This window comes from Prionailurus viverrinus, chromosome D4 (genome assembly GCF_022837055.1).
Source record: "Prionailurus viverrinus isolate Anna chromosome D4, UM_Priviv_1.0, whole genome shotgun sequence".
In the NCBI taxonomy this organism is placed as follows: domain Eukaryota; kingdom Metazoa; phylum Chordata; class Mammalia; order Carnivora; family Felidae; genus Prionailurus; species Prionailurus viverrinus.
This window is the reverse complement of record NC_062573.1, coordinates 75,156,767-75,183,351: the sequence shown is the minus strand read 5'-3', so window position 1 is coordinate 75,183,351 and position 26,585 is coordinate 75,156,767. Positions and strand designations below refer to the sequence as shown.

The 26,585-nt window shown below is 47.0% G+C and overlaps 1 protein-coding gene across 2 annotated transcripts; it reads right to left on the bottom strand.

Moving 5' to 3' along the window:
• Nucleotides 1-994: 994 nt before the first annotated feature.
• KLF9 (KLF transcription factor 9) lies at nt 995-26,298 on the bottom strand. Of its 2 annotated transcripts, XR_007146370.1 has the most exons (3): nt 25,452-26,298; nt 3,554-4,514; nt 995-3,297 (listed from the first exon to the last, which is right to left on the bottom strand). XR_007146370.1 is itself a non-coding variant. In XM_047830532.1 (2 exons), the coding sequence occupies exons 1-2, from the start codon at nt 25,954-25,956 to the stop codon at nt 4,285-4,287; spliced, it is 735 nt and encodes a 244-aa protein (XP_047686488.1). In that variant the 5' UTR covers nt 25,957-26,298; the 3' UTR covers nt 995-4,284. The 2 variants fall into 2 exon arrangements, 1 of the variants encoding a protein (XP_047686488.1); XM_047830532.1 differs by having other exon boundaries at nt 995-4,514.
• Between the last annotated feature and the right edge of the window lie 287 nt (nt 26,299-26,585).

Sequence of the window (26,585 nt, the reverse complement as noted above, 5' to 3'; positions counted from 1 at the left end):
TTCTGATGTAGCCTTTCCTCCACAACCAAGTCACGTGACTCTATTTTCATCGTGCTTATCACTATCTCAAATTATACAGAAATGTTGTTTCTGTGTTTCCATCCATGGACATATAAACCCCTTGAACGCTTTTATTTTTCCACCTTTGTGTCCTCAGTGATGATCATGCCTGGCATTAAATAGGTGCTCAATAAAATGGGTCAAATGAAAATGACTCTCCGTAAATCCCACTACCCTGATGCAGGCATACAATGATGGAGAATTGGATTCAGCAGATCCAATACTGTCTATACCACTTACTACGTGTGTCTTTTAGCAAGTTATCTGACCCTCAATTTCCTCATCTGAAATATGTGGACAACAACAGTATTGACTGTAAGGAGCTGTACAGAGCTACTATCTGGATTAAATGAAAAAAAAAAACACCTAAGCACTTGGCACTATGACCACCAGATAATAAGAGCTTAATAAATTATAGTGAGCTAGTATATGTTTATAAATAACTCTCTCTCTCTCTCTCTCTCTCACACACACACACACACACACACACACACACACACACTTTGGTGTTCATCTTCGTTTGCCTTAATGGTTCTACTGTCCCGCCTTTGAGACCCCGTCTTGTGTGTTCTCATCGATATTACCTCTCAGGAGCAGAATCTGAGTCACTAACATTCTCTGACCAGTTCCTAGCCCACCCCAGCATGGCTGTGATCTTTTATAAGCCTCTTTAAGTGATTTACCTAAAAACATAAACATTCTCCCTCCAGTATAATACAGCGAGTTCAAGCAGCCTACGTTCTGTGTACTTCCTCAGAGGTCCGTGAATAGTAAATATACCCAGGTCTATATAAACATCACGCAAGTTGAAAGACATAGAGTAAAATCATCTTTGCACTTACCATAAAAATCCTGTGAGTGCACGTTAAAGGGGTAACCTGCATTAGAACAAGATACGCCCCTTTTACAACAGGTACTGGCCGGGACAATTCAGTCTTTGTCATTTATTACTTTTATTTGGACAACATATATACATATGTACAAAATACCAACTGTCAGAATCCTCTTTTATAATTTCATTTGATTTACAAAAACGGGACAGCAAAATAACTTAGGTCACTAATACTGTACAAAAATAAAACTGATTAAACAGTTGTAAAGATCAGTATCTTACAGTGTTACAGATCATTCATCTGTTGTGAAAGAACATCTCAATCTATCCAGAGTGATGGGCGCTGTGCGAAATCTACCTGCAAACTGACAACTAATCAATTCCTGTAATATGACTACCAAATGTAAGTCTCAAAAGAAGCATGATGTAGAGTTAGACCTTAAAGCTGGGGCATCATTCCACAGTGGTGAAGGGCTTTCTTCTTTTCTAACCAAGGAGAGGAGTTATCATAACTCTAAAACTATTAAATTTTCCAAAATATGACAATTACTTACAGTATTAGATAAAACGACGTTTCTTTCTTTTTAAACACCTGCAACAGTCTTTCGAAAAATTCAGTTTGGTTAAAAAAGTAAACAAAAATTACTATCCTGCATTTGGATTTTTATACGTTAAATCCATGGTCTTTTTAATATAAAAAGTAATTCCTTCATAGTTTGAGTGTTCAATGAACTGTAGTAGTCCTATTTGAACCATATCTTGATATAGTAAATCTAATTAGAATGCTGGTTCCTGTTTTGTGGCATGTTAAAACAGGATTTATCACGAAGAATAAAAAGCCTTGAGTTTATACGTTACGTTACTATAACATGTAAGAGAATATCAAATGTGTGTTCTTCAACAACTTGAAAAGGCAAGTAACAACTTTTTTTGGGAAGTAAATTGTGCAATTTTTTTTTTTTTTTTTTTAAAACAAGTTGCTGCATTTATATCCGCCTAAGTAAGTGCTGGACGAAAGCCACATATAGATTTACTCTTGAAACTACAAAGATTGTCTTTCACTGACTTTGCTTGGTTTTCCTTCATTTCTTTCTGCGAGGGGGAAGATGAGTTTGTCCAAGTTAGCGGGTTGCTAGGCAACCCCAAACTCCTCACTCTAAAAGGCAGCCTGTAGAGGGTCACAGGCAGAAACATTCCATGAGCTCAGTTAAGAAAGAGACAGCCTAACCTATTTCATATGGGAGAACAGATGTCCTTAAAACTCATTTTGGACACAGAAATTAAAATTTGGTTTAAAATAAGCGTTTCAAAAATCTGAAACAGAGGTAGAAAGTGTTCTTTATTTTTCCTGACATGTTTTCCCGTGAGAAAACACTTTCCTTTTTATCTCAATGGACCGTTCCCAGTCCCTAATGTTAAAAGCAGTTCTCTTTACAGAACTACTAATACGACTACATTGGTGAAACAAACAAAAGTAAAACACACCATGCTAGTGATGGCTATTGGATTGGACGTCGGAGTCAGCCGTGACCCACGCCGGCTGTAGGAACCCACACTGGTTCTAAACTGTCAGGTGAAGTAACAAGTTCGCGGACAGGGAGGCACCCTGCGTTTGCGTGACACATCTCATAGCACACGTATCCACGAGAGTGCACCGGAGCTCCCTGTTTGAAATATCAGATAAAATTGCCAGAAAAGCACGATTTCTGACAAAAGAAAATGTAAACATTTCTCCCACGATCACAGCTGACTCCCCTACTTGAGGTTTCTTCTTAGCTATGAAAACAGTTCATTTTTCTGGCCAACGTGACGGCCAAAATTAAGTTTGCAGGTAAATGGCGGATTACGGATGCAGTGGTTTAGGCCATTGCAGACACCTGGATATAAGACATATATAGTGGTGAGGCTTCTGATGGAAAAGATACAGTGATGTGTTTTCCTTCGTACGTATGGAAGTGTGCCTTTCGTTCTCCAAAAGGGACAGTTTTGAAGTCACCTTGGAAAGCATCAGGGTATTTTCCCTCGGGACTCACTCCTCACAGGGATGTGCTTTTCTGTTCCTTTCACACAACTCTTGCACCTGTTAATGGGAGTTTGTGGGAACATGGGAAGGAGACCAACAAATCTTTCCTCCACAAAATAGGTGTTTCCAGAGCAACTTAAGGTCATGCACCCATTCAAATAAAACCCAACAGAGTCAAAACCCTCTCCCTTCGTGGCATTAGAACAATAAGATGACGTTAACTAAAAGGATCGGAAAATTTGGAAAAGTTAATAGAGTTAAAATTCTGTTTGTTCTTTTTGAAATTAAAAAAACAAAAATACTACCCTCCTTCTCCTTCAGCATCTGTTGTGTATATTCTGCCCTCACATCTCTGCCATGATTTCATAGGGAAATGTGTATACTGTAAAAAAAAAAAAATAATAATAATAATAAAAAATAAAAAATAAAAAAAAAGCAGATTATAACGTGGTTCCAAACAGAATGTCTGCTTCTATCCCTAAAGCATGTACTGAACTTCTTCATCCTCTGCATTAAGAAAATAAAAGTGCAGCTTATGTTCAAAAAGTACGAGTCATACAAAGCAAGGCTTCAAAGTTCTGTACTTAGTGTAACCTTTTGAAGGTTTGTCTCGATTAGTATAAATTCAGACTGCTTACCCATTGACTATAAGTAACTTTGTTTTGTTTTGTTTTGTTTTCGAGTCTTTAGATGACAGATCATGCTGGAACAGGTGCGCTCTTGCTTGCGTAAAGACAGCTGTGCTATGGCGTGGTGGGCGGCTGGTTGTTCTTTGTCTCAAAGGTTAATAACGTGATTCAAGAGAGTGGTTTTGCTAAAGAAACCGAAGCACACTCGTCATTACATCGAAGAGGGTAAGAAAACAACTCCGAGAGGCAGCAAGCAGGAAGGGCCCAGCATCACTGTGTGATGCCGCAGGTCAGCTCACCCAGTCCGACATATGTACACCAGTGTTGAATCTTTAAAGGTCTACCCCGCTCCTGGCCTTATCCCCCCCTCCCCCCCGCCCCCCTCCGCCCCCCACCCCACCCCCCCAAAAAATAAAGGAGAGAGAGAGAGAGAGAAAGAAAGAAAAGCATTTGCCTTCCCTCCAACAGTCAGAGACGGTCAGAGTGCCTCTGCTTGGGGACCAAGTGTGGACTTTGATCTCAGGCTACGCTGTGCTTTTTAGAAAACCAGGCGGGGGGGACAGGGGGCGGAGGGTGTGACCGCGGGGCGGTGACTGGGGGTGGGGGGGAGGGGGCGGCGGGCGGGCGCGCCCCTCCCGGGGTGGAAGGGGGGTGGTGGTGGTGGTGGTGGTGGTGGCGGGGTTGGGAGGGTGCTGGGGGGAGGGGAGGTGACAGTCCTGTCCGGCGGGCGCGCCCGGCCCTCACAAGGGGTTGGCCAGCGCCTTTTTGGAGCGCTTGATCATACTGGGGTGGAACTCGGTGTGGCGCCGGGCGTGCTTGGTGAGGTGGTCGCTCCTCATGAAGCGCTTCTCGCACAGGGGACAGCGGAACTGCTTCTCGCCCGTGTGCGTCCGGTAGTGGCGCGTCAGCTCGTCCGAGCGCGAGAACTTTTTAAGGCAGTCTGGCCACGTGCAGGGGAAGGGCCGCTCACCTGCGAGAAGGGAGGCAAGACAGGGCGCGGTGACACAGCACATCCCAGGAGTGCGCGCTCCCAGCCGCCCCTCCCCACCCCCGGGACGCGCAGGGGGGACCCCCGGGACCTCAGACAGTGACTGCCTTGGGACCGGCATTAAGCCGCCCGCCCCGGGGGGCACCGAGCAGACGGTTCCGAGAAGCGTCTTCTCAGAGCACCTGAACTTGCTATTTTATGCCCCAAGGATCCCTGAGAGCCTTGGACATTCTCATTCGGTTGCTCAGGTTCTCTCCCAGAATCGAAACCCTCAGCCCTTGGCACTGTGCCAAGCACTGTGGACCTCAGGCCGCACGTCCAACCAGCCCCCCCACCCGGAGCTGCGACCCCCCTCCAGCTGCTGAGTGCCCTGGCCACCCAGCGTCTATGTCCCCAAGCCTGGTGACAGCCACTTCCCCGCCCCCGACAGGAAAGCTAGCTTGCTCCTGAGCACCTCGGCCAGGAACACTTTGAGGGACATGAAATCTGCTTCCGTGCAAAAGGCCTCGCTTTAAGTCCTATTGCCTTAACACAAAACAGCTGTGTGTTCCCTCCTTTGGGTGTCCGAAGACAGCCATGGTGTCTTTCTCTGATCTCTTGTTCAGACCCAACAATCCCAGTTTCTTCCATAGAACAATGAACGTCATTCTAAACTGTTAAGAGGGAAGGGCTCCGCTGAGTTAACGCACTGAATGCTCACTGGACTCCCGGCGGAGGTGGCCCATTTCACAGATGGGGAAACAGGCTTTTAACACCTGCCAGGTGTTTCCGGGCGCCCCTCCCACCCCCCCTTGTGGTCACTTTCCTCAGATTCAGCATATTGTCTGCACGTCGCACTGAAAATGCAGCTAAGCCTCACCCTCCAGACGTGAACAGGCCACCTCCTGGCCCCGGAATGGCAGGAGAGGGCCTGTGCCCACGTTTGCCCGGGTCGCCTGCAAGCACAAAGGCGGAATGAGCTGTTTAAGACGAGAGTGTTGTGTGCTCCTCTTGTGAGCGCCTGCCTGCCTGCTTCTCACCTCCTTCTAGCAGAGCCCAAAGTGGATGCTTCACAGACCCAGGGCTACAGGCTCCTGCCCTCCACAGAACTCTCCAGAAGAGTACATGTTTTCTCACTCCCGTCCCCACCTTCCTGGCTGAGAGCTGTCCAGAGTGGTGCATCTGAGTCATCCAAATATTATTCATCCTTCCCCTCCCCCCGGGCCAGCTTCTCTTACCCGGTGCCAGAGATGTAGACATACTGACAATAAGGACAAAACCAAACCTTTGTCAGCTTCGTGACAATTTCCACACGGCTAAGGTTTTATTTGCTAGTCTCTCCGCAGAACAATGGTCCTCACACCCTGTACGACCTCCTTGTTCTTATGGGAAGCCCGGCATGGGCACAACGAATCTGTGTAAGTACATTCGTTATATGTGGGTCTGTGTGTAAATCTCCACGGAGCCGGGGGCTGAAAAGCCACAGCAGCACAAGGCAAGAGCAAACCAGCGAATGCCGAACCAAGGTGGACACGGGTGCTGGGGTTAATGAGGCATGAGGATGCTCGAAGTCTCCAGGAAGGGCCCCCAACCCCCCAAAACAAAAAGAAACCTCGCTTCAAACCCAAACCCTCTGAAACACTCAACGACGTGGAATCGAAAACTACACTTTAGCGTCTTCTGCTGGACCCAACGGCACCCTACCCGGTTCAGAACTTTGGAACAAAAGGTGGAATGCAGTGTGCCACAGCCCAGCAAGGTTGAGCCTCCTAGGACAAGGACAACATCATGTGTGGTCGTGTGCTGTTTATACTGCCGTGCACTGAGTAACTGCCCACGCGCATGCTACGTATGTGAGTGCATGTGTGTGTGCAGAGCTGAGTCTGTTCATCCTCCAGATCGCTCACATGACCAAAGCCTGCTCAGAAGTTCCCGGATCGCTGGGGGGAGACAACTTCTGCCTGTTGCAGAACGAGACGGCCACCAAGTCCTCTTAATCCCGTGAGGGGTCTATGGGAGAGATGTTCTCTTAAATATGTTCTGTTAACATATACAACAAAGGGTCAGAATTCACACAGCAATGAATTTTATAACTATAAAAGCAAACCAACCGAGACCGAAGTGAACAACCCTCTCTTATCTCTCCGTCCCGGAGCCGTTCTCTCCACTGCTTTATGATTTGGTGGTGAGGAAAGCGACCGAAAGGAAAAGCTCAGTGTTTTCTCAGTGCTTGTTAGGACAAAAACTCATTGGAGGGATTTTCTCGGAGGAGTGGTAATGTGGGTTAGCTTACTCACTGGCACATGTTTCTTTCAAGTGAGTCAGGAGAGGAGGTTAATTTATTGGAAAGGATCTGTGTCCACTGTGGGGAAAAATGGATCAGAAGACCTCTCTGCTGTGGGCTGGATTGGAAAAGAAAGAAGGCACTCCTCCTGTTTTAGGAAGATGGCTTTGTGGAAGCAATACTCAACGGAAAATTGTCATGAAGCCTGAATCGGCTGTAAGTACAGAACTTACAAGCATTTATGCTTACAATTCACAATTCACGTATGTTTCAAGTGTAATCAGAGTCCCTTCCCATTGAATTCACCTTTGGTCTAGCTTATGCCTACCCTGTCTTCACTGCCCTCCATGGTTGTCACCGCGTGACTGCTCTCTTCCTTCTAACCCAGATGCTGCCATTGACCTAGCATCTTTATCCCTGTTGCAGAGAAGAGGGGACCACCTAGTGAGCCCAGAGCAAATCAGAGCCAACAGTAGCGTTTGTTAGACTCATATTACTTGTATAATTCAACCTTACAGTTTCTAAGCATTTAAAAAAAGATCTACTTGTCAGTGACTTCCTAGTGTAAAGGCACCAGGATCATTTTGATTCTTCTTGGATCCCTTGGAAAAACATTAGGAGATTTTTGGTCAGCGATCTAAATCAGGGGTTTAGCAAACTACAGCCCACAGCAAATCTGACCTGCCATCTATTTTTGTAAAATTCCATGAGCTAAAAATGGTATAAACACCATTCTTCTATTTGGTTTTTACCAAATAGTTGGGAGGAAAAATCAAAAGAATAATAATATTCTGGGAGAGGAGAAACTTTGATGGGATTCAAATTTTCGCGTCCATATACAAAGTTTATTGGGCCAGAACCATGCTCATTTGTTTCTGTATTATTATCTCCGGCTGCTTTTTCACTATAACAGCAGTCTCACATGGTTGCAACCGAGACTGTACGGCCCATGAAGTCTAAAATATTTGCTATCTGGTCACTCGTAGACACTGGGCGGACACATGATCTCAGTCTGAAAATCTGAACTTGTAGCTGGTGTGCACCAGAGTTTGCAAATCCAAACATCTTCAGGAGTCAGACACATAATAAAAATGGGTGTGGTGTGCCTGGGTGGCTCAGTCAGTTAAGCATCTGACTTCAGCTCAGGGCATGATCTCATGGTTCATGAGTTTGAGCCCTGCATCGGGCTCTGTGCTGACAGCTCAGAGCCTGGAGCCTGCTTTGGATTCTGTATCTCCCTCTCTCTCTGCCCCTCCTCTGCTCATATTCTGTCTCTCTCAAGAATAAATAAACATTTTTAAAAAATAAAAAAAATAAAAATGGGTGAAATGCCAGGTGTATTAGATCATGGATTGTAGTGGAATCCATGGCCGACTGGACGGCTCTTTGTCCCCTCAAAGGCATTCACATTCAACACTTTATAAAACATTGTGCCAGTCAAACAATGCGTGTGTGCAGGAAGCCTGGATTCTTCTTGGAGACTTACAATTTGTATCTCTTTGAAACCATCTACCTCTTTAACCCAGTGAAGAGTTTGCACACAACCTACTTTGGGATACATTTCAGCCTGTTAGCTAATAGTAGACACATAATAAGGTATCATCCAGAAAATGATACATGTTTTGCACCTAAGAAAGTATGGAATGGAGAAATCGTAGGTAGAGAAGGAACAGAATTTAAGGCTGCATGGGACCAGAGATGGTGGGCAGAGAAGAGAGGCCTGCCCGTCATCTTGCAGCCAAGAGGAAATCAAATCAGGCCTTTCTTTCAGCTCAGCGCTAAGGCCCACAAAGAACAGGTAGCCTTCTTCACACAGAACGAATCATATGGCAAAGCAACTATCAATTAAAGAATCTTTAAACTTGTCTTTAGTATTAATGAGCGAGCTACCATCCTCCAGGGGGGTTGGGGAAAAGGAACAGACATGTACTAGTGTTTTATTTCTGGCCTTTACAGGAAAACATAGCCAGAGGCAGTGACACAATAAACTCTTGCTTTACTGGAGCGGAGCTGTTAACAGCACAAGTTCCTCTGCGTTCTCATTATTTATACACCACTCCCCTCCCCTTTGAGCAACGCGCTAAGCACCTCTCGCTGACAGACTCCGCTCAGAGTATAAAATAAACTTGATCAGAACGGCTACTGAATACTGCACCTGGTGTGTAAAAGACTTCCTTTGCAGAGGCAGGTCAGGCCTCCAGAAGGCTCCTGGGCCTCCAATGGGTTCAAGAGAAGAGGAGTAGAGCCTGCTGGCTACATGCTTGCCTGCTTAGCACAAAGGACAGGGCCTCCACCCCGCTTGGTGATTAGTCGACAAGCCAAGTGGGGAGTTCTCCATAAAGAGGGAGAAAGACTACAGTGGGAGGACTGCTAACTGGCTATACTCAACCCCCCTCCAGGCTCCCCTGAGTTCAGACAGGCTGCCCCTGGGGTACTGGCCTGGGGTCCGGGAGACCCCTGCTCTCAATGCTCTGCTTTCCCACCTGGTTCTCCTTCCCTTCCACAATGCCACAGAAGGACCTAAAATGGGCTAAAGCAGGAAGGTTAAAAGTACAAACTCTGAACCTCCCATTGCTTCTGACAAACGTAACTCCATCTAGTAAAACCAGAAGGGATCTCTAAAAATGCCAATGAAGAAACACAGCTTCTCGCGGATATACAAAATAAGGGCCACTTCTTCAGGAAAAAGTAGTGTTTTTTGATCGAAAAAAACAAGTAGGATTCCAGAGATAAAAGGATAATTTGATATTAGAAAATCATATTGATATGGTTCCCTGTTTTAACGGACTAATACATCCGCTCCTACCCTCACACACAGAATCTCTTGAAAAATGCAAAATGGCGTTTGATAAAATTCAACATCCATCCCTAATAAAAAGCTTTTAGGAAAATAGAATGATTCCTTAACAGGATAAAAAATATAGATCTGAAACCTTTTCCTAGCAAGGTCAATAGTAAAATAAAGGTAGCATTCTATTAAAGTCAAGCTCAAGGCATGGATGGACACTGCCCCCATCATTATAGCTGCTTAATGTTGTTTAGGAAAAGTGAGTGAGCACAATTAGATAACAAAATAAGACGTAAATCACTGGAAGGAGAAGGTCGAATCAGAATTATTTACAGCTGATACAACTTTCTATCTGGGAAGTCTCAGAACAATAACCAAAAAAACTAATATAAATTAAAAATGCATTCACAGGTGTAAGTATACAAAAGAACAATGATTTTCTTACATGCTAACCACAGCCAATCAGGATAAACCTACGCTAAAAGTTCAGGACCGACCTGCATGAAGAAAATCATAAAACTCTGATATAAAGGAAAATGAATATTGGAACATTTCTCATGTTCTTCGATGGTAGGACTCAATGGCATGAATGTGGCAATTCTGTGCAGATTCATCTATGAATGTAACACGTACCATAGAAATTCTTTTTTCGTGAACCTGACAAAATTATTCTAAAGTTAATTTGGAAGACTAAATACACTCAACTCGCCAAGAAAATTTTGCAATAGGACAACAATAAGTGAGCACTTGCAATACCAGTGATTAAAATGTATGATTAAAGCTGCAATAATTGAGATAGCACGAGACCAGCACAGGAAAAGACGAATCAGTGGAACAGAGTCAAGTCTGAAAATAAACCCAAGGCTCGACAGGGATGGGTGTCTTTCAAATTAGTGAAGAAATGAATGTTTAATTCAATAAATGGAATAGACATCTGGTTAAAAACATTAAATCTGGATCCCTGCCTCATACCTTTCCCTTCAATAAATTCTAAACGAGCTCTATACATAAATGTAAAAAATAAAACCGCAGAGGTGAGAGAAAATATAGGCGACTATTTTTAGAATCCTGAAGTGGGGAGAAGGCTCTCTAAATACGAAACCAAAGGCAAAATCCTATCTGAAGCATAGTTTTGAGATACAATAAAAAATTTTAAACTTCTGCATAGTAAAAATATATATAGGTGAAAAATTTTAAGAGCCAGAACAGTGAACTAGTAAAGGAAATTCCAGCATAAGACAAAAAGTTAAAATCCGTAATATGAAATGGACACTGAGAAATCAAAATTAATAACCCAATTTAATAAAATTGGGCAAAGATACAAATAAGTAATTAATAAAATAAGAACTACTAATGGCCAATAAATAAATATATGGCAATATATTCAATCTCACAAGTAACCAAAACATGCCAATTAAGACTCTGATGAAATATACATCAGGCTGGTGAAAATGTAAAGAAGTGTGTTCACAGACCTATTGCTGATGGAGGCATAGGAAACCGACCTTTTACTGCATGAGTGGGACTTATAACTGATCTAGTGCTATCTGGCAATGTATTCATCTAGGAATTATTTTTGGTAATAATAAAGAACACAGAAGTATACAGGGATACCAGCATTGTTCATAAAAGCTAAAATTTGGTAACAACTTAAATGTCTGACAATAAAGAAAGGGTTTGATACATTATAGTGTATCCATAAGGTGGAATAATATGTACTTGTTACAAAGATACTAGATCGTTACAGAATGAAATGGAAAAATGTTAGCAATACACCACTAAGTGAAAAGGACAGAGTATTATCTGCTGTATATGTATATGGAACATCTATGGAGAGAAAAAATCCTGGAAGACTATATACAAAATAGGAGCAGTAGCTATCTACAGGTGGGGCGGGGTGGGGGGAGGGGAGGATAAAGAATAACATTTTCTTTCTGTAATTTTCCCGTATTTTCTGATTATTTTTGTAAACAGTTAAGTACAAATTTATGAGACAAAGTCAGAAAAAAGGCAACAGAAAACAAAGGAAGCATGCATTTGAGTTTAAATGTTTCCACAAATGGGTGGATCTTTGATCAACAATATATTCTACCTGGAGAAGTGGGGGCCGGGTACTTATTTTCTATTGAGAAATTAACACTCCCGTGTCCGAGACCAAAGTAAGAAGGATCATTCTGTTTCCTTCTCAAATTGTTAGAAAGTGAGAAACTTTCAGAACGTACTTCGTGTTTTTTTTCTCACTCTTCCTTCACCCCCTCCTCTCCTCCCTTTTCTATATATGAAGGGAAAACTGCCCTCCAAGGACAGACGAGAAGCCCCCTCCAGACGCAGTGTTAATAGGACAGTAATGGTAAGGCTGCCCCTCGGAGGGGTGAGTTTGTTGGGAAGCAGGGCAGTGAGCGTGTGCAGAGGTACAAAGCCCGGGGTCCAATACAGGGTTCATGGGTGAGACTGGCTGGCCGCATACCCACACAGACCTGCCCAGATCCCAGGCCTTCGGCACCCCCATCCGGTTGTCCACTATCATCTGTCCTCATTCCCCACGGGAGAGTCAAGTTGACTTGTGGGTACAAGATGGGAGCCTTTGCTCTATTGTTTTTCTTGTGTGCTACCACCAAGGGTGGAAGTGCCCATGGACTTGACAGAGGAGGTATGTAGGCCATCTTTGGGAGTAGACAATTCTATGCTTCCCTGCATAAATCGTTCCAATTAATTATGACCTCAAAAATCAAGAAACCAAAAGCCTCTTGTTTGCTCCAGAAAATACTGCTACCTACATATGCATATGTAGATGTTCTGAAAACACAAAAGCACTTGACAGGCCTAGAAGCATGATCCTGCCCAAATGCCATCCCATCATACTGCCATTTGCTCTCGGCCCCTCTTTGAATCCCTCTTGTGATCTGGTTTCTTTTTATATTTTATTTGTTGCTACCACAGAGTCATTTTAGAGTCTGAATGGGAGATTTTAGTTCCCGGCCCCTGTGTTTTTCTGTGGAGGGAAGCTTGCCTCATTCTTTAGGTTCTGAACTGGGAAGTGTGTCTGTAACATCTGTCACACGGCACTTCTTCAATGCAACGTGTTGGCGTCCAGGAAGCAAGCCCGTCCGAATATTGTGTGTGTGTCCCCGGCCTCAACTGATCTGTCAGACAGCTCATGCGCTGGGACCTCAGATGTGGAGACGGCAGACAACAGATTCGGGACTCTAGGCAAAAAGTATGTCCTGACGTCTTGGTGATACAGTCCCGATCTCAGCAACTCTGCATTGGCACAGGTGGAGTGACCTCCCCACAACCACACACACTGAGGTCCAGGCCCAGATCCGCTGGTTCCCATGCCCACATCCTTCCTGCCATCCCAGATCACACTGCTTCTGCCCAGTTGTTTGTGGGAAAGAGAACTAATAAATAACCCACTAAACATCGAACAGGATGTAAGTGTTTAATGGCAAAACTATCCTGAGAACACAGATCCTTGAATCTTTGCATTCTGGGTGACTTTTGTAACCATCGAATTCAAACCTGTCGTGTTTCAGATCACACTGACTCAGGGCAGATTACTTGCCCAGAGATGAGAACCGGTTTTCTTTTTCTTTCTTTCTTTCTTTTTTTTTTTAATGTTTATTTTTATTTTTGACAGAGAGAGAGCATGAGCAGGGGAGGGGCAGAGAGAGATGGAGACACAGAATCCAAAGCAGGCTCCAGGCTCTGAGCTGTCAGCACAGAGCATGACATGGGGCTCGAACTCACAGACCTTGAGATCATGACCCGGGCCGAAGTCGGACGCTCAACTGACTGAGCCACTCAGGCGCCCTGAGAACCGGTTTTCAAATTCCTCCTTCGGTTTGGAGCACAAGACAAGATTGGATACAACACAAGAGCAAAGGCGCTAACTCAAGGCAGAGGCAGCCTTCTACTATGTGATTCTCTCATTCTCTTATTCCGGGGCTCTTCCTTCCAGCTGGATTGGCTTGAGGGGCAGGGGTGGGGGTGGGGGCAGGCATTTACGGTTTAAAACAAATAAGTGCTGCTGAGCTTTAAGTTTCAAAATAGGGTCTGAAAAATGGAAAGCAGATCCTGAAGTCCTTAAATTTAAAGTCTCTTGATTGGCCAGTGCTTCCTACCAAGACCTGAGCTATACAGAGAGGCTGGAGGGGCTGAGTTTGGAGAACAGACGTAGAGGTCCCTAAGAAGTGCCCCGCATTCTCTATTCTGCTAATAACAGGGGTGGGCAGTCCCAAGGGGGCCGACCACTGCTGCCCGCACCAGCCCCTCTGGAAGGTCCCCACAGGCCAGGACACCTGAGGGATCAGGCCCACGACCACACGGCTGGGAGAAGGCCACAGGGGTCCTTAGTCACAGAATGCAAGGATCTATCACCTGCAGCCATTGTACAGCGATCCTCTTCAGCAGAGGATGCCAGGGCATGAGGACCAAGACCCAAGCTAGTGCATGACACCCCAGGGGAGACCACCAAGGTCAAAGGACGGTGCTCAGCGGACGGTGTGCAACATCGACAGCCCTTTCCTGATGCCAAGATGCCAAAAAAAGAGGTGGGCCTCTTACCGACCAAATGCTAGATCACTCCCAGGAGAAAGAAAGGCAAAGGGAGAGGGAGAGACAACTCTGATTTTGCAAACACTTACCCAAAGAAGAACAACCATTCAATAGAGAAGTGATGGAGACACGCTGAATAGGATCAAGAGGAAATTTCTCAACCAACAGCACAGATGGGTGGGGGTGAGGGTGGGGCTCGAGAACCCAGTCCTGACTGTGGACAGTTACACTGTGCACACCCCAGGTTTTAGTGGGAAATTCGTGCCCAGTGCACACAGGCACTTTGGAAGGCCCCCTGAGACTTTCGGCATCCTTAGCAGACACAAAGATAACCTTTCTGTTTGTGCACTTAGGTGAAATCATGTGGCATCCACAGCTTCCGGTCTGGAGTGGCCGCTATCCAGAGGGCCGGATCTCTGAGAATACCACGGGTCGGCGACAAAAAATACAGGAGATGAGACTGCCGTCTTGTTAGAAAACTGTCTGGTCTACCTGCCAGCCAGGCTGTGGCACTCGCCACGACTCAGGGGGCCTAGTGATGCTGTGGCACTGTTGTCAGCCTCTTGTCCCTGGGCTCAACCACTGTAGGACACTGCCGGCCCTACAGGAGGGCTGTGATGACCGCAGGCCATGTGGGCCACTGTCAAATCATTTTTCAAGCTTTAATGGAGTGAGCCGTTAATTCATATTGCCTGGGCCCCTGGGTGACTCAGTCAGTTAAGAGTCTGACGCTTGAATGTGGCTCAGGTCATAATCTCACGGTTCTGTGGGTTCGAGCCCTCCACTGGGCTCTGTGCTGACAGCATGAAGCCTGCCTGGGATTCTCTTTCTCTCCCTCTCTCTCTGCCCCTCCCCTGCTCATGCTCTCTCTCTCTCTCTCAAAATAAAAAAAAATTCATATTGCCTGGTGTTTGGTGACCACAAAGCTTGGAGGAACTCAGCCATCCGAACTTCCCCAAGGAGTCCCCCTGCCCGGCTCCCCCCACATCTTCCTCGGGAAGAAATAACTCAGGTTAGGGGGGAGAGCCCACGTTTCTGCATGCTGGGGACCCCCTCCTCCCCCCCGCCGCCCTGCCTTCAGAGGGATAATGCACACCAGACAAGCCTCTGGTGGCTGGCCACTGGTAAGATTTATGACACGAAAGAGAGGAAGCCAGCTCTTTCTGCTTATTTTCGTTAAAACAGCAGTGGTACAAAACTACTGTAGAATTATGGCAGCATAGGGATTTAAGTCATTTTTATGTGTTTTTTGTAAGTTATTTTTAAGAGCTAATTTTTGCCTCTTACAATTTATTATGGTGTTTTTGTTGGGCACCATGCGCTGAATAGACTCCTGAATCCCAACGGGAACTGTCGTATAAACAGCCCATCTTTGTAAAGATGGGGCCTTTATCTATTAACACACAGGGTGACAAACGTTCACGTAAGCACAACTCATTTCTCTGGGCATTAAAACAGACAGACGGCTGGAATTCAGACCAAGCAAATGGCTCTGCTTATCACACTGCTGCTGTTAACCTTATTCCACGAGAGGCTTTGGGTACTGGCTTCTAGAATATCCAGAGAAGAGGACATACAGGTATGAGCCTGAGCACGTGAAATAACATGTTGAAATAACCTATTTCCTGCAAAGACCATTTAGTACATGCACTGGTGGCCTATCTTTTAGGATGAATTCCAGAGATAGTTCAGAGTCCTTTCTGTTCAAAGAGGAGGGGGAAAAAGTGTTGTCATACTAATCTGTCTCTCATTTTGTCAAACTTCTGCTCTTTGGACCATCCTGTCTATAGTTCTACGTGGGCAGACAGAGTGGGTATCTGTTGGTTTTGCCTGTCCGGCATGCATTGCCTCTTTTGGGTACTAAATAGCACACCTTGAATTTCCTTTTGGAAACCACCCCTTCCCCACTCTAAGTCTATGTGATTTCGGGGTGGGGAGTAACCCCACACCCCAAAGCTTGATTGAGTTCAGGGACAGACACAAGGTTCTGACTCCACTGTGAAGATTGAAGCCTGTGACTTTTGCTGGAATCATTCGGGAAGGAGAACTTTCCTTCCACAGGGCTTGCTGAATTGGCAGGATGGGAGTCTGCTGATGGCCACCTTACCGCCGTCCAGAGACAGGCTGCACACGGATGAAGCCAAAGCAGAGGACAGCGGGGCTGAGCCAGGGAGGGAGCCAGACACTGAGTAGTCGAATCCAGAGATACCAGAAACTAGGGCTACCCCAGGTGTGTTGGCAATTTGAACCCGTCAAGTTTTATTTTTTATCGAGCCAGACCAAGATTGGATTCTGTTGTTTGTGACCAAGAGTCCTAAGACAGACCCAGGAACAGGTTCTTTTTCCATGGGAAGAAAGAAGGCTCTGAATAACTACTGGAAAGTATAGGATAGGTCTGGTTAGAGTCCAAGATTTCTATAGATATTTCTAACCAACGTTCACAAAAATCATCCATGAGCCCGAGTCAGAACACAAGAGTAGAGAGCTAACCACTGGTAGCTTTGGAGCCAAGTTCAGGAGAGCCATGCAAAACACAGGGTCGCTTCCCACCGGTGGAAGGAAGCCCCAGGGGTCCAAGTGAACAATTCGGGCGTGACTCCAGCAGCTAGAAACATGCTAGGAAAATTCCAGAGTAACCTTGGGGCTAAGGTAACTAACTCCAAGTCTAATTCCTCCTATAAAAGGAGAGTAAGAGTACTTTCCTATCTCATAGAACTTCTGTGAGTTTATACAGGACAATGCATGTAAACTATTTGGCTTAGAAGTTGGTATATAATAAATGCTGGATGTTACTGCTATTACTGGTATTATTACTAATAGGACTACTACTAATATTAATAATTTTCTACTATTGCTGTTATTCACAACGTTGGCAGTGCCTGCTTTCTGCATGTAGCCCAGCTCTATGGGTGGAGCGGTCGCTCGAGAAATAAGTATTATTCAAGTAAATGACCTGCTGCTGGACAGATCTGGAATTGTAAACAAAAATTCTAGGAACATCCAGGGCTTCTGGGAAATACCTGTAACTTATTTTTTTACTTTTTCAATACATTTTATTTTTATTAAGTTTATTTTGAGAGAGGGGGAGGGAGGGAGGGAGAGAGAGAGAGAGAGAGAGAGAGAGAGAGAGAGAGAGAATGTGCGGGGAGGGTTGAGAGGCGCAGAGAGAGAGAGGGAGACAGAGAGAATGCCAAAGAATCCCAAAGAATCTGTGCAGTCAGCACGGAGCCTCCCACGGGGTTAGATCTCACAAACCACAATATTATGGCCAGAGCTGAAACCAAAGGTCAGACACTTAACTGACTGAGCCACCCAGGTGCCCCCTAAATTATTTTTTAATTATAATTCTTGATGTGTGGAGACAGTGTCTGAAATGTTTTAAATACCTCATGTGATTTAACTTGCAGAGCAATTTCATGAGTATAGAATCAGTGAAACCCATTTTACAGATGGGAAAACTGAGGCTCAGAGAGTTTTCGCTGTACCAGAGTGGCAGAGGCGGGACTCAAGCCCAGGTCTAAAGGCCCGGAAGCCCATGCTCTGCTCTCCCTACTGCAGGAGAGCCCCCTCCTGGAGCTGCCCTGCATGCTAACTCTCTAGGATGGGCTGGTCTCCCACCTACTCTTCTGACTACCTCCATCCCATCAGAGCTGGCCCCCTGAAGGGAGGGGGTGAAACCTTCTTTTCTCTTTCTTTGAACCAAGATGATCCATACAGTTCTTTCTAGTTCTGAAATGTCCATAAAGCTTTTTTTTTTTTTTTTTTTTTTTTTTTTTTGTCCGTTGCCTGCCCCTGGGACTCTGGGAGGCACTCACTTCCAAAACAACAGAGACTTGCCTTGGAAAAATGTTCACACTTTGTTTCAAACAAAACACTGCTGCCTGCATTTCAAATCCCTGTCATTAATTTTGCATGGCTTAAGCTCCTGTCTCTTTATTTTCATCTATGTAAAGAATGTCCTCACTTTTTAAAAAGGCTCAATCAGGGATGAATTCCATTCTCCTGTTCAAATCTGTGATCATTCTCAATTTTATATTTAAAAAAAAAAAAAAAAACAAGCAAAGACCCACTGGCCCCAGGCATAGATAGCTAGTGAGCTAGCTGGGTCTTGCAGTTCTAGAATCTTTAGATTTCAGATTCAGATGTTCATTTCCAGGATCCCAGAGGCTCACATACCTCACGATGAACCGAGACTCAAAGGGAAGCCTGTAGGTAGACCCTGGTGGACATGGGTTCTGAGCACAAATAAAAATGAACGGCTGGTAAGATCCCACGCCTAAAAAATGGATGCACCTGGCTCCCTTAGAGGGGAAAACATTCTCTATGAATAATAATGTGAGTCCTATTATTTGCTGAGGGGACTGCTTGAGGCCAGGATAAGACAAATGTTTACTCTTGGCCTTAATGCACCAAAAAGGTATTAAAGTTTCAGGAGGGCTCCGGGAAGGGCGGAGTAGGAAATCTCACTGGCACTTGGCCTTGAGCTGGTTCACACTGTGCGGCTCCCATAATAAAAGGGCAGAGGTCCCCCGGCTGACTCCACCTCTGCCCTTTCGCTGGGTTAATTTGGCTAATGCGAAGCAGCTCTTTAAACCAAGATTTAAAAAATGTTAACCGCAGATTGAAATTCTCAGGAGACCGTGGGGGGGGGGGTAAGAATCAAATCAAAGAACTGCAAAGAATTCACAGCGAGGGAAGGTCTCCACGTGGGCCACGCTCGGGCCTTCCGCACTCGTCTTAAACAACCCTTCAGAGTACATGGCGCCCTCTTGTGTTGCTGAGGAAACCGAGGTTCCCAGAGACCAGGCCGTGAGCCCAAAGTCACGTGCCTGTCAAGGCAGCCGGCCAGCCTCCCAACAACCGTGGGCTGAGCTTCCAACCCCCTCAAGGGCCCCAACATGCTGGCATGGAACAATCCCCATATCTGAGAGGGTGGCCGTACCCTCTTACACAGACCACACGATGGATGTGATGACCTCTCAAGGTCACTTCCAACCTCCAAATTCTAGTCTTTTGATACAGACAACTGCTGCCGTCAAGTGCTCTGAGCTAGGCCTGGGCCTGTGACTAACTTCCCAGCAAAGAGTGGGGCGGAGCCAGAGAAAGGACTGCTCAGAGACCACTGCAGAAGATCCCATTTCTTTTCTTTTAACCATCTGTGGGTTTTTTTTTTTTTTAATTTCCCCTTCCTGTTGCCCCTCCTTTTTGCGTGTGTTGCATGGAAACAGAAAGTGCCTTTGTACCAATTACTAGGCACTAATTTACGTTGTTCAGTGGGCGCTGGGCTTGCTGGAGAAACACTAGGATAAGGTGGGAGGGTCGGATGTGGGGGAGGACGGAAGCAGCAGAGGCCTGGAATGTTGCTAGCTTTCCCTCCGAGCTGGAGAACCGGCAAGGGGAGGGGGGGGAAAAAAAAAAACCCTGAAAATTTGGAAGTCAGGACTAACGAAAATGATAAAGCTGGTTTTTTGTGGGCTTTTGTTGTTGTTGTTTTTTAAATCAAGGACGCTAGTGATCAGAAGGCATTCAGACGTCCAAATAGAGGGGCTGGAGAGCCGACTCTAAGCAGGGCACACCAGCTTGCTTCAGGGGCTCTTGGAAACGTGAATACTGGAACCCACCCGCCCACTTTTCTTCTCCATGGACTTAAGGGAGACCACGGTCAGCCACTTTCCCAGTGTCATAGATGGTTGTCCCTGGGAAGTTGCATCTGGGAATTTCCCACAGACGTTGGCAGAATGAGTAGTTCTTGGGATACGCGGCGACAATTGAGACAAGAATGTTAAATCTGACCCATAGGTTCAGAATCCAAGGATTCACTTCCTTCAGGCCTTTACATCTGAAGGTAATGGGGTGTGGCCATCCAAACATCTCTGGGCTTGCTCTGCTGTCTTCCCCCGACCAGCCGCTTGTCCCCTCCCCTCCCCTCCCTGCTCATGGAAGATCCCACAGGAAAATAGGAAAACAGGGGAATGGGGTTTTTACCCTGTAATTGTACTCCTGTGTATTTGCTGTCGTGAAACAGTAACCCTGCCAGCAGCAGCAGGTTTTTAAGGCAACCCCACTTTGCTTTGGTTAGGACAGCTAGAGGGGGGTGCCTGAGGACACGGGGTGTGAGGAGGAACAGCCTCTGGTCCTTCCCAGCTCGGGGACTGGCAAGGAAGAGCTGTTGGGTCCCCCGAAAGGCCTCAGTCCCCAGGGTGAGGTCTCAGCAGTGGGCAGCCTTCCGGGCCATCCTTCCTTGGAATCGAGGAAGTTTCAGCCTCCCATCTGCAAAACCCAGAAGCAAAGTCTCTACTGCCTCCTAGGAATCCTCAGAAATCTATCATCCTCTACAGCTAGAGGCCATTTGCAGCTTTTTGCCCTCTTCTCGAATGTGGACTGTCACTTTTTTCCCCGACAGGATGCATGAGATTGTGTCTAGACAGTCTCACTGGGGAGCAGGGTGGATATCGCCCCAAGGGGGCAAAAATTGGATCTTTGGCAGGTGAAAAAAGTCTTAGCTATGACAGTGGTTTGTGGCCTTCTAAAGGGGCACGGTACGCGGACAGCTCTGTAGTACACCTGAGGCGCTAAAATGTCATGGGAGGGGAGGACAGTTATGGGGGAAAAATGTCTAAAGCTCCTTAGGAGAGAGAAAATGGTGGGGGGCGGGGGGCGGGTAGAAAAACAATGACCTGCAAGCTCCCACTCAGGCGAAGCTGTGAAAGTATTTTGGATGCAGCATGTCAGGTTGTGAAATACCAACAATCCACATCACTGGGGGAGCCCTGTGGAAAGAAGAACGTGACCGAGAGAATGTCCCCTCAAGGACCAACACACACAGGGCCTCCCTTCTATTTATGAAGAGAAGAGTGAGTGGCAAAGACTGGACAGGGGCTCAAATTAACAGTCGGGCCGGCCCGGCCCAGAGGCCACTTCTGAGCTAAGGCCCCTAGTCTAGGGCTGTGGGGCCTGTGGCCAAAGCGAGACCTTGCCCTGTCCCTGAACGCCTGTGTGTCTCCTGGATCACGGAAATAGGTCCTTTCTCATACCTCTGATGGCATTAGACTCTCCTGAACCAAACAGTTGACTCTAACTAAACCTTTTTCAGTAATTATAGGAGAAGACTCCAAGGGGGCTCAGAACAGGCCAGGGCACCTGTATAAGCACAATTTTAAAACTTTGGTCTCAGGGAAGGAACACCCTGGCTCAGGGAAGGGACATTCCTAAAGAGGCCAGAAAATCTATTTCCAGTGTTGGAGGAGACCTTCTACAGTGGGGCTCTTCGGATGCCTTCTGCCAGATATTCTCAAGTATCCTGGGAAGACGTTCAAACGGGATAAGGAGAAAGAGAAGCAACCACTCTTGGGAAAAGTTTTGTAAGTCTCGTGTCTCGTTGTTCTGCATGAATGTCGTTATGCTCTATTAAAAAAAAAAAAAGTACTGTTTTTAAAACTCTTCCTGTAGAACCAAAGTGTGATGATTGGAACTTTGGCCCTTCTGGTTTTCAGAATCCCATAAACAGTGTCCTCAAGTCAACCCACTGTCACCATTTGGGGAGAGTCGACTTAAGTCTTTCCAAAAAGAAAGTAAAATTGCGCTTGGTGTGAAGTAAATAGAACCAAGGTTTCTATCACTGAGATGTCAACCGAGCATGAGTCTACATCAGCTGGTTCTAAAGACTTTGATCTGGAATTTGGATGTGGTTGTTTCCTTCCCCCAAAGACATCCCACCGTCCATAACTGTTCAAGGTGACCGAAAAGTCAGGAAACTTAGGATAAACTTGTTTGTTTTTTGTTTTTAGTGTTCATGGAAGGGTTGGGGACACGTGGGTGTGGCAAGAGTGTCTGGGGGGTCAGTGGGTATTTGTGGAGCCAGTTGGGGGTGTGTGCTCAGAGGTGGTGGGAGTGTTGGTGTGAGGGCTGTAAGGGGACGTTCGTGTGTGTGCCTGTGCACGTAGGGGAGGGCAGTGATGTGGGTGTGGGTCTGTGGGGGGTGTGCCAGGACAAACTTAAAATTGGTTGCATTAAAAAAAAAAATGCTCCATACGTTTTCAGGCCAAGAACTCTAATGGATCTAATTGTTAAGCTGAAACATGACCATAAATACCTTCTAAAGTGTATTTAGACCCAAAAGTCTTGAAACCAAAAGGAATGTATTTGTGGCATTTTCCAGATTAACCATGGAGGTACTGCTTACACTTTAGAGGCACACTGCGTGAGAAGGATATCAGACCTAAAGACTGAAAGAAAAGCAAACTGAGCAGAGTATCATAAAATGGGAACTGAAATGTGAACTGACATACTACTTAAAAATATGTTTATTCTGGTTTCCTGATTTTTGAGGATGCCCTCTCTGTTACACACAAACTATAAGATCCAGAATTTCTTGAGGGCTTTCTGTACATGGAATCCTATTAGCTGCTTTGTCTATGTTATTTAATCTTTGTTCAAGAACCTCTGGGTTCAGAGGTAATACCCTAGCCAGTGGATTAAGAAACTGAGGGTCACAGAAGGGGTAGTAAACTCGAATGCCAACAGAGATGATGTAAATGATTAAAATAAAGGTCACTGCCCTCCAAAGAATGATCAGTTCAAGCCAGTTGTTGCTGGGTAGGAATTCAGGCCTAGTTTTGCCAGATTGATCCATTTTTCCAGAGAAGCCAGAACTCTGGATTTGTGCCGAATCTTCTGATTTTTAGATGTTAGTAACTGATTCCATTTTTATTAACTCTGTGTTGGCCAAGCCAAACAGATCTGCAAAGCAAATTCGGCAGCAGGCCTCTAGTTTGAAAAATTTTGAATTCCAGTAACCTACTGAAGTTTCATTTCTTTCTTTCTTTCTTTCTTTCTTTCTCTCTCTCTCTCTCTCTTTTTCTTTCTTTTTTGGTAACTTGCTGAAGTTTCTCACACCTGGGAAACAATCGGACAAGTGAGAACCCAACTCCAAATCGAGTCCCTCTCTTAGGACCCTACGGAGGTAGCAGCCCTGGATCAAATGCAATTTCCTTTAAATGATTCAACTTTTCAAGCCCCTGGTTCTATGGAAGTCGTGGCTCTGGGAGGGGAGCAAGCAGCAAGCAGGAAGGACTCTTACTGGGCCACGCTGAGCAAGGGGGTGTGGCCGGAATTTTAGCTGTTAAAACCTTCACAGAATGCAGACTTTCCAAGGGCTATCTCCTGTCCACCTCCTGGACTGAATACCAGCCAAAGCAAACCAGGAAGGTCCTTCCCTCATTTCTCCCCCCTCCCCGAGACAATCTAACTCGAAGCCGTATCAGAAACTTCCAAATGCGCAAGACCTACACATCTCTTAGTTAGAGTATCCTTTCCACATGCCTTCTTTCGTGGGAGTATGCTTCCCACCATATTTACAGAGGCCGAGGTTTTTGTTCGACCGTGTCCTGGTATTACAGAGCCCCCAAAACATAAATAAGACACCTGCTATCACCATATCACTAGTTCCAAAGGACTGACTGTAGCATTTAAAATGGGATTAACATTTCACTTGGTTTTCCACTCCTGACTGTGTAAAAGGTTCTCCTGGAACAGCTGAGCCGACGTGCCTTATGGAGAATTAAAGAGCACCACGCATGCACGCACACATAAGCAGCCATTTCTATAAATGCCTGACAAGATCACTCAGCTGAATGGTTCAGAACTCCGGGATTCTTTTTTCTAAGTCGCAAAGACTCGGGTAGCTCACACAGAAACACTGCAGGTTCCCCAGCTACCCGCCTGGGCAGCTCCCTGAAGGAGAAAGTGCCTTTGCTCAAGGTGGCAGGCAGTGAGTGTCCCTGCGAACAACTGAACTCCGGGAACATGGCTGACGAGGCCAGGCCCGCCCAACAGCTGTTGGTGAGTAACACCCTCGGGTTAATATACCCCTACTTGACCCCGGGGAAGTCACGCTAAAGGTCGCATCCCCCAGCTCAGGCACACATCTGCCTCTCAACAACCTTACAGATACAAACTTGAAACTGCTGTTTTGTGGCAACTTGGGGATGACAACCCCAAACAGAGCCTGATTTTGCATTAACCATGGAGGAAATTCAGCTTTACTCCTTTGCCAGCAGCCACCTCCACAAGAAACACATCCAGAGGAAATAAAATCTGAAATGCAGTTACGTGGCCTTTCTTTTAAGAAGCAAAACCAAAGCAGACCAACCAAGGATCATTTTAAAACCACAGGCCCAGGGCCTCATCTTAAAAGTACCAACAATTACACCCCAAAATGACAATACTTTTCTAAATAACTCCAACAGCCTCTTAAATATGGTGTCCTAGGATAGAAGGAAAAGAAGTTCCACGGAACGAATGAAGCCCTGTGCTTCCTTATCAGAACAGCAGTTGTAAAAAGAACCTTACTAAAGATGGTGAGATAGCAAGGCCCAACCCTTCCCAACTTTTTCCGAGTGTGTTAAACAGAACCAGCAGAATCGGCTGACCGAGGTTCCCCCCTTAAGCCTCCAAGCCCCGTTCCGTACTGCATATGGCTTTCTGGCCACATTCCTTGGGTCAGCCCTTGCCTTCTGCTGTCCCTGGGAGACACCCTTGCACGAGGCCTCCAGGCGTGTTCTTTACAGAGCCTTGACCTCAGACAAGGGCCACACCTCCTCCCTAACTATTCAGGGGAAGGGTGCCACCAATCATGTGGAAACGAAAAATCAGCTCGGAAACCTCATTACAAAGGCCAACTAATCATGAAGTTAACCCACCGACCCATCACTTGATCAAACTCCGGTGCTGCCTGAAGCGGTGTTATTTTAAACCTCCCCGGGGACTCTTGGCCAAATTTAAAACCACCTTGGCAAGCCCTGAAAAGTAGCAAGCATACGGCTAAATGAGTCCTTAGTCATCCCTAAAAGGCTCCATGTAAAGTATGCCCTTCTCCCCAGGTTTTGGCCATTCCGCTGCAATCCCTCCACAGAACCAAATAAGAGATACGCCACTTGACCTCCCCAATGCCAGCGTCTGCCCGGGTGGGGGTGGCCCCACCGTCGCGGGGTGCGGGAGTCCTGGGGGGGCGGGGCGGGAAGGGCGGCACCACACTCCCCGCGAAGCCACGCACAGGGGCTGGCCCTCGACACTCACTCTGCCCGCCAGGTTAATGCTCTCCATGGCTTCCAGAGGCTGGAGACAATTAAGGAGAGAGCGAGCTTTCCGTCTCTCTACACGGTTCAATTATTTAAAGAGTTAAACAGCATCTCATCCAAAATGTTGGCACCCTTGAGGCCGAGCGTGGTGTCCTTAACGCCCAGGAAGGCCGCCCGGCCAAAGGTTAACTAACCCCAGAGCTGGGTGGGAGAGAGAGGGAGACGCCGCTAACCTGTATGCACTCTGTAATGGGCTTTGAGATGGGAGGATTTTCCATAGACTTTCCCACAGCCACTGTAGGGGCACTTGTGCCTCTTTTCGGAGGCGTGTTTCCCCTTCGCAGCCACTCCAGGGTGGAGGAGGGAGAGCGGGCTGGGCGCGCTGCCAGGATCCTGTCTCTCCTCCGGGCTGTGAGAAGGACTCGACCCAGATTCGGTGGTCACGTCGCTGTCGGATCCCATATCCTCATCCGGACTCTCCAGACTGTCGCTGCACACCGAGGGGGTCTGGATGGGTCGGTACTTGTTCAGGTCCAACAAGCTCTTGGCGATGGTGACCAGCGTGCAGTAATCCTTCCAGGTGTCCCCCGGGTCACCGTGCTCCTTGGTCACCTCGCGCTCAGGTAGTCGCAGTCGCTCGGCGTCCGGAGCGCCCCCATGCTCCGGCACCGCAGCGCGGTTCGAAATGGAAACCAGACACTGGGCAGCCACGAAGTCCATGTAGGCGGCCGCGGACATGGTGCGGGCGACAGCAGCCCCGGCGGCGCGGCCGAACTTGGCGGTGGCTGCGGAGGTTCGGCTCGCCCTGCCCTGGCCTCGGACGACGAGCGCGGCGCGGCGCGGCGGCCAAGGGGGCGGGGGCGCGGGGCGCTTCCGACTCGCAGGAGCGCGAGGCGACCTCAGCCCCTCATCTTTACGTAACCGGCAGCGCCTCCGCACGCAGCATCCACGGCCCCGGGCTCCGCCGCGCTGCCGCCGCTCGCTCGCCGCCGCCCGCGCCCCGCGCCCGGCGCGATCCCCCCGACGGGCGCGCCGGCCGCTCCGAGCCGGCTCCCTTGGAAAGGTGCCACACGTGGCGGCCGCAAGTTTATGCGCTTGAAAACGCCCCCGAGGCGCTGGGAGAGGAAACTGCAAGAGAGGTACACGCCCTCGGCCGCCTCTCCGTCGAGCCGAAGCCGCGGGACATTCAGCCGACCACCCGGGCGCGCGCGGCGAGGGCCGGACCGAGCGCGGGGTCTAAGAGACACTTTTCCCCCAGTCCGCGGACGCCTTCTGAGCCCCTGCTCTGGCCGGTCCGCACCGTTCCGGCATTCTCTTGCTCAGTAACAATTTCGCAGAATCCCATCACGTCACAATCCAAACCCCCT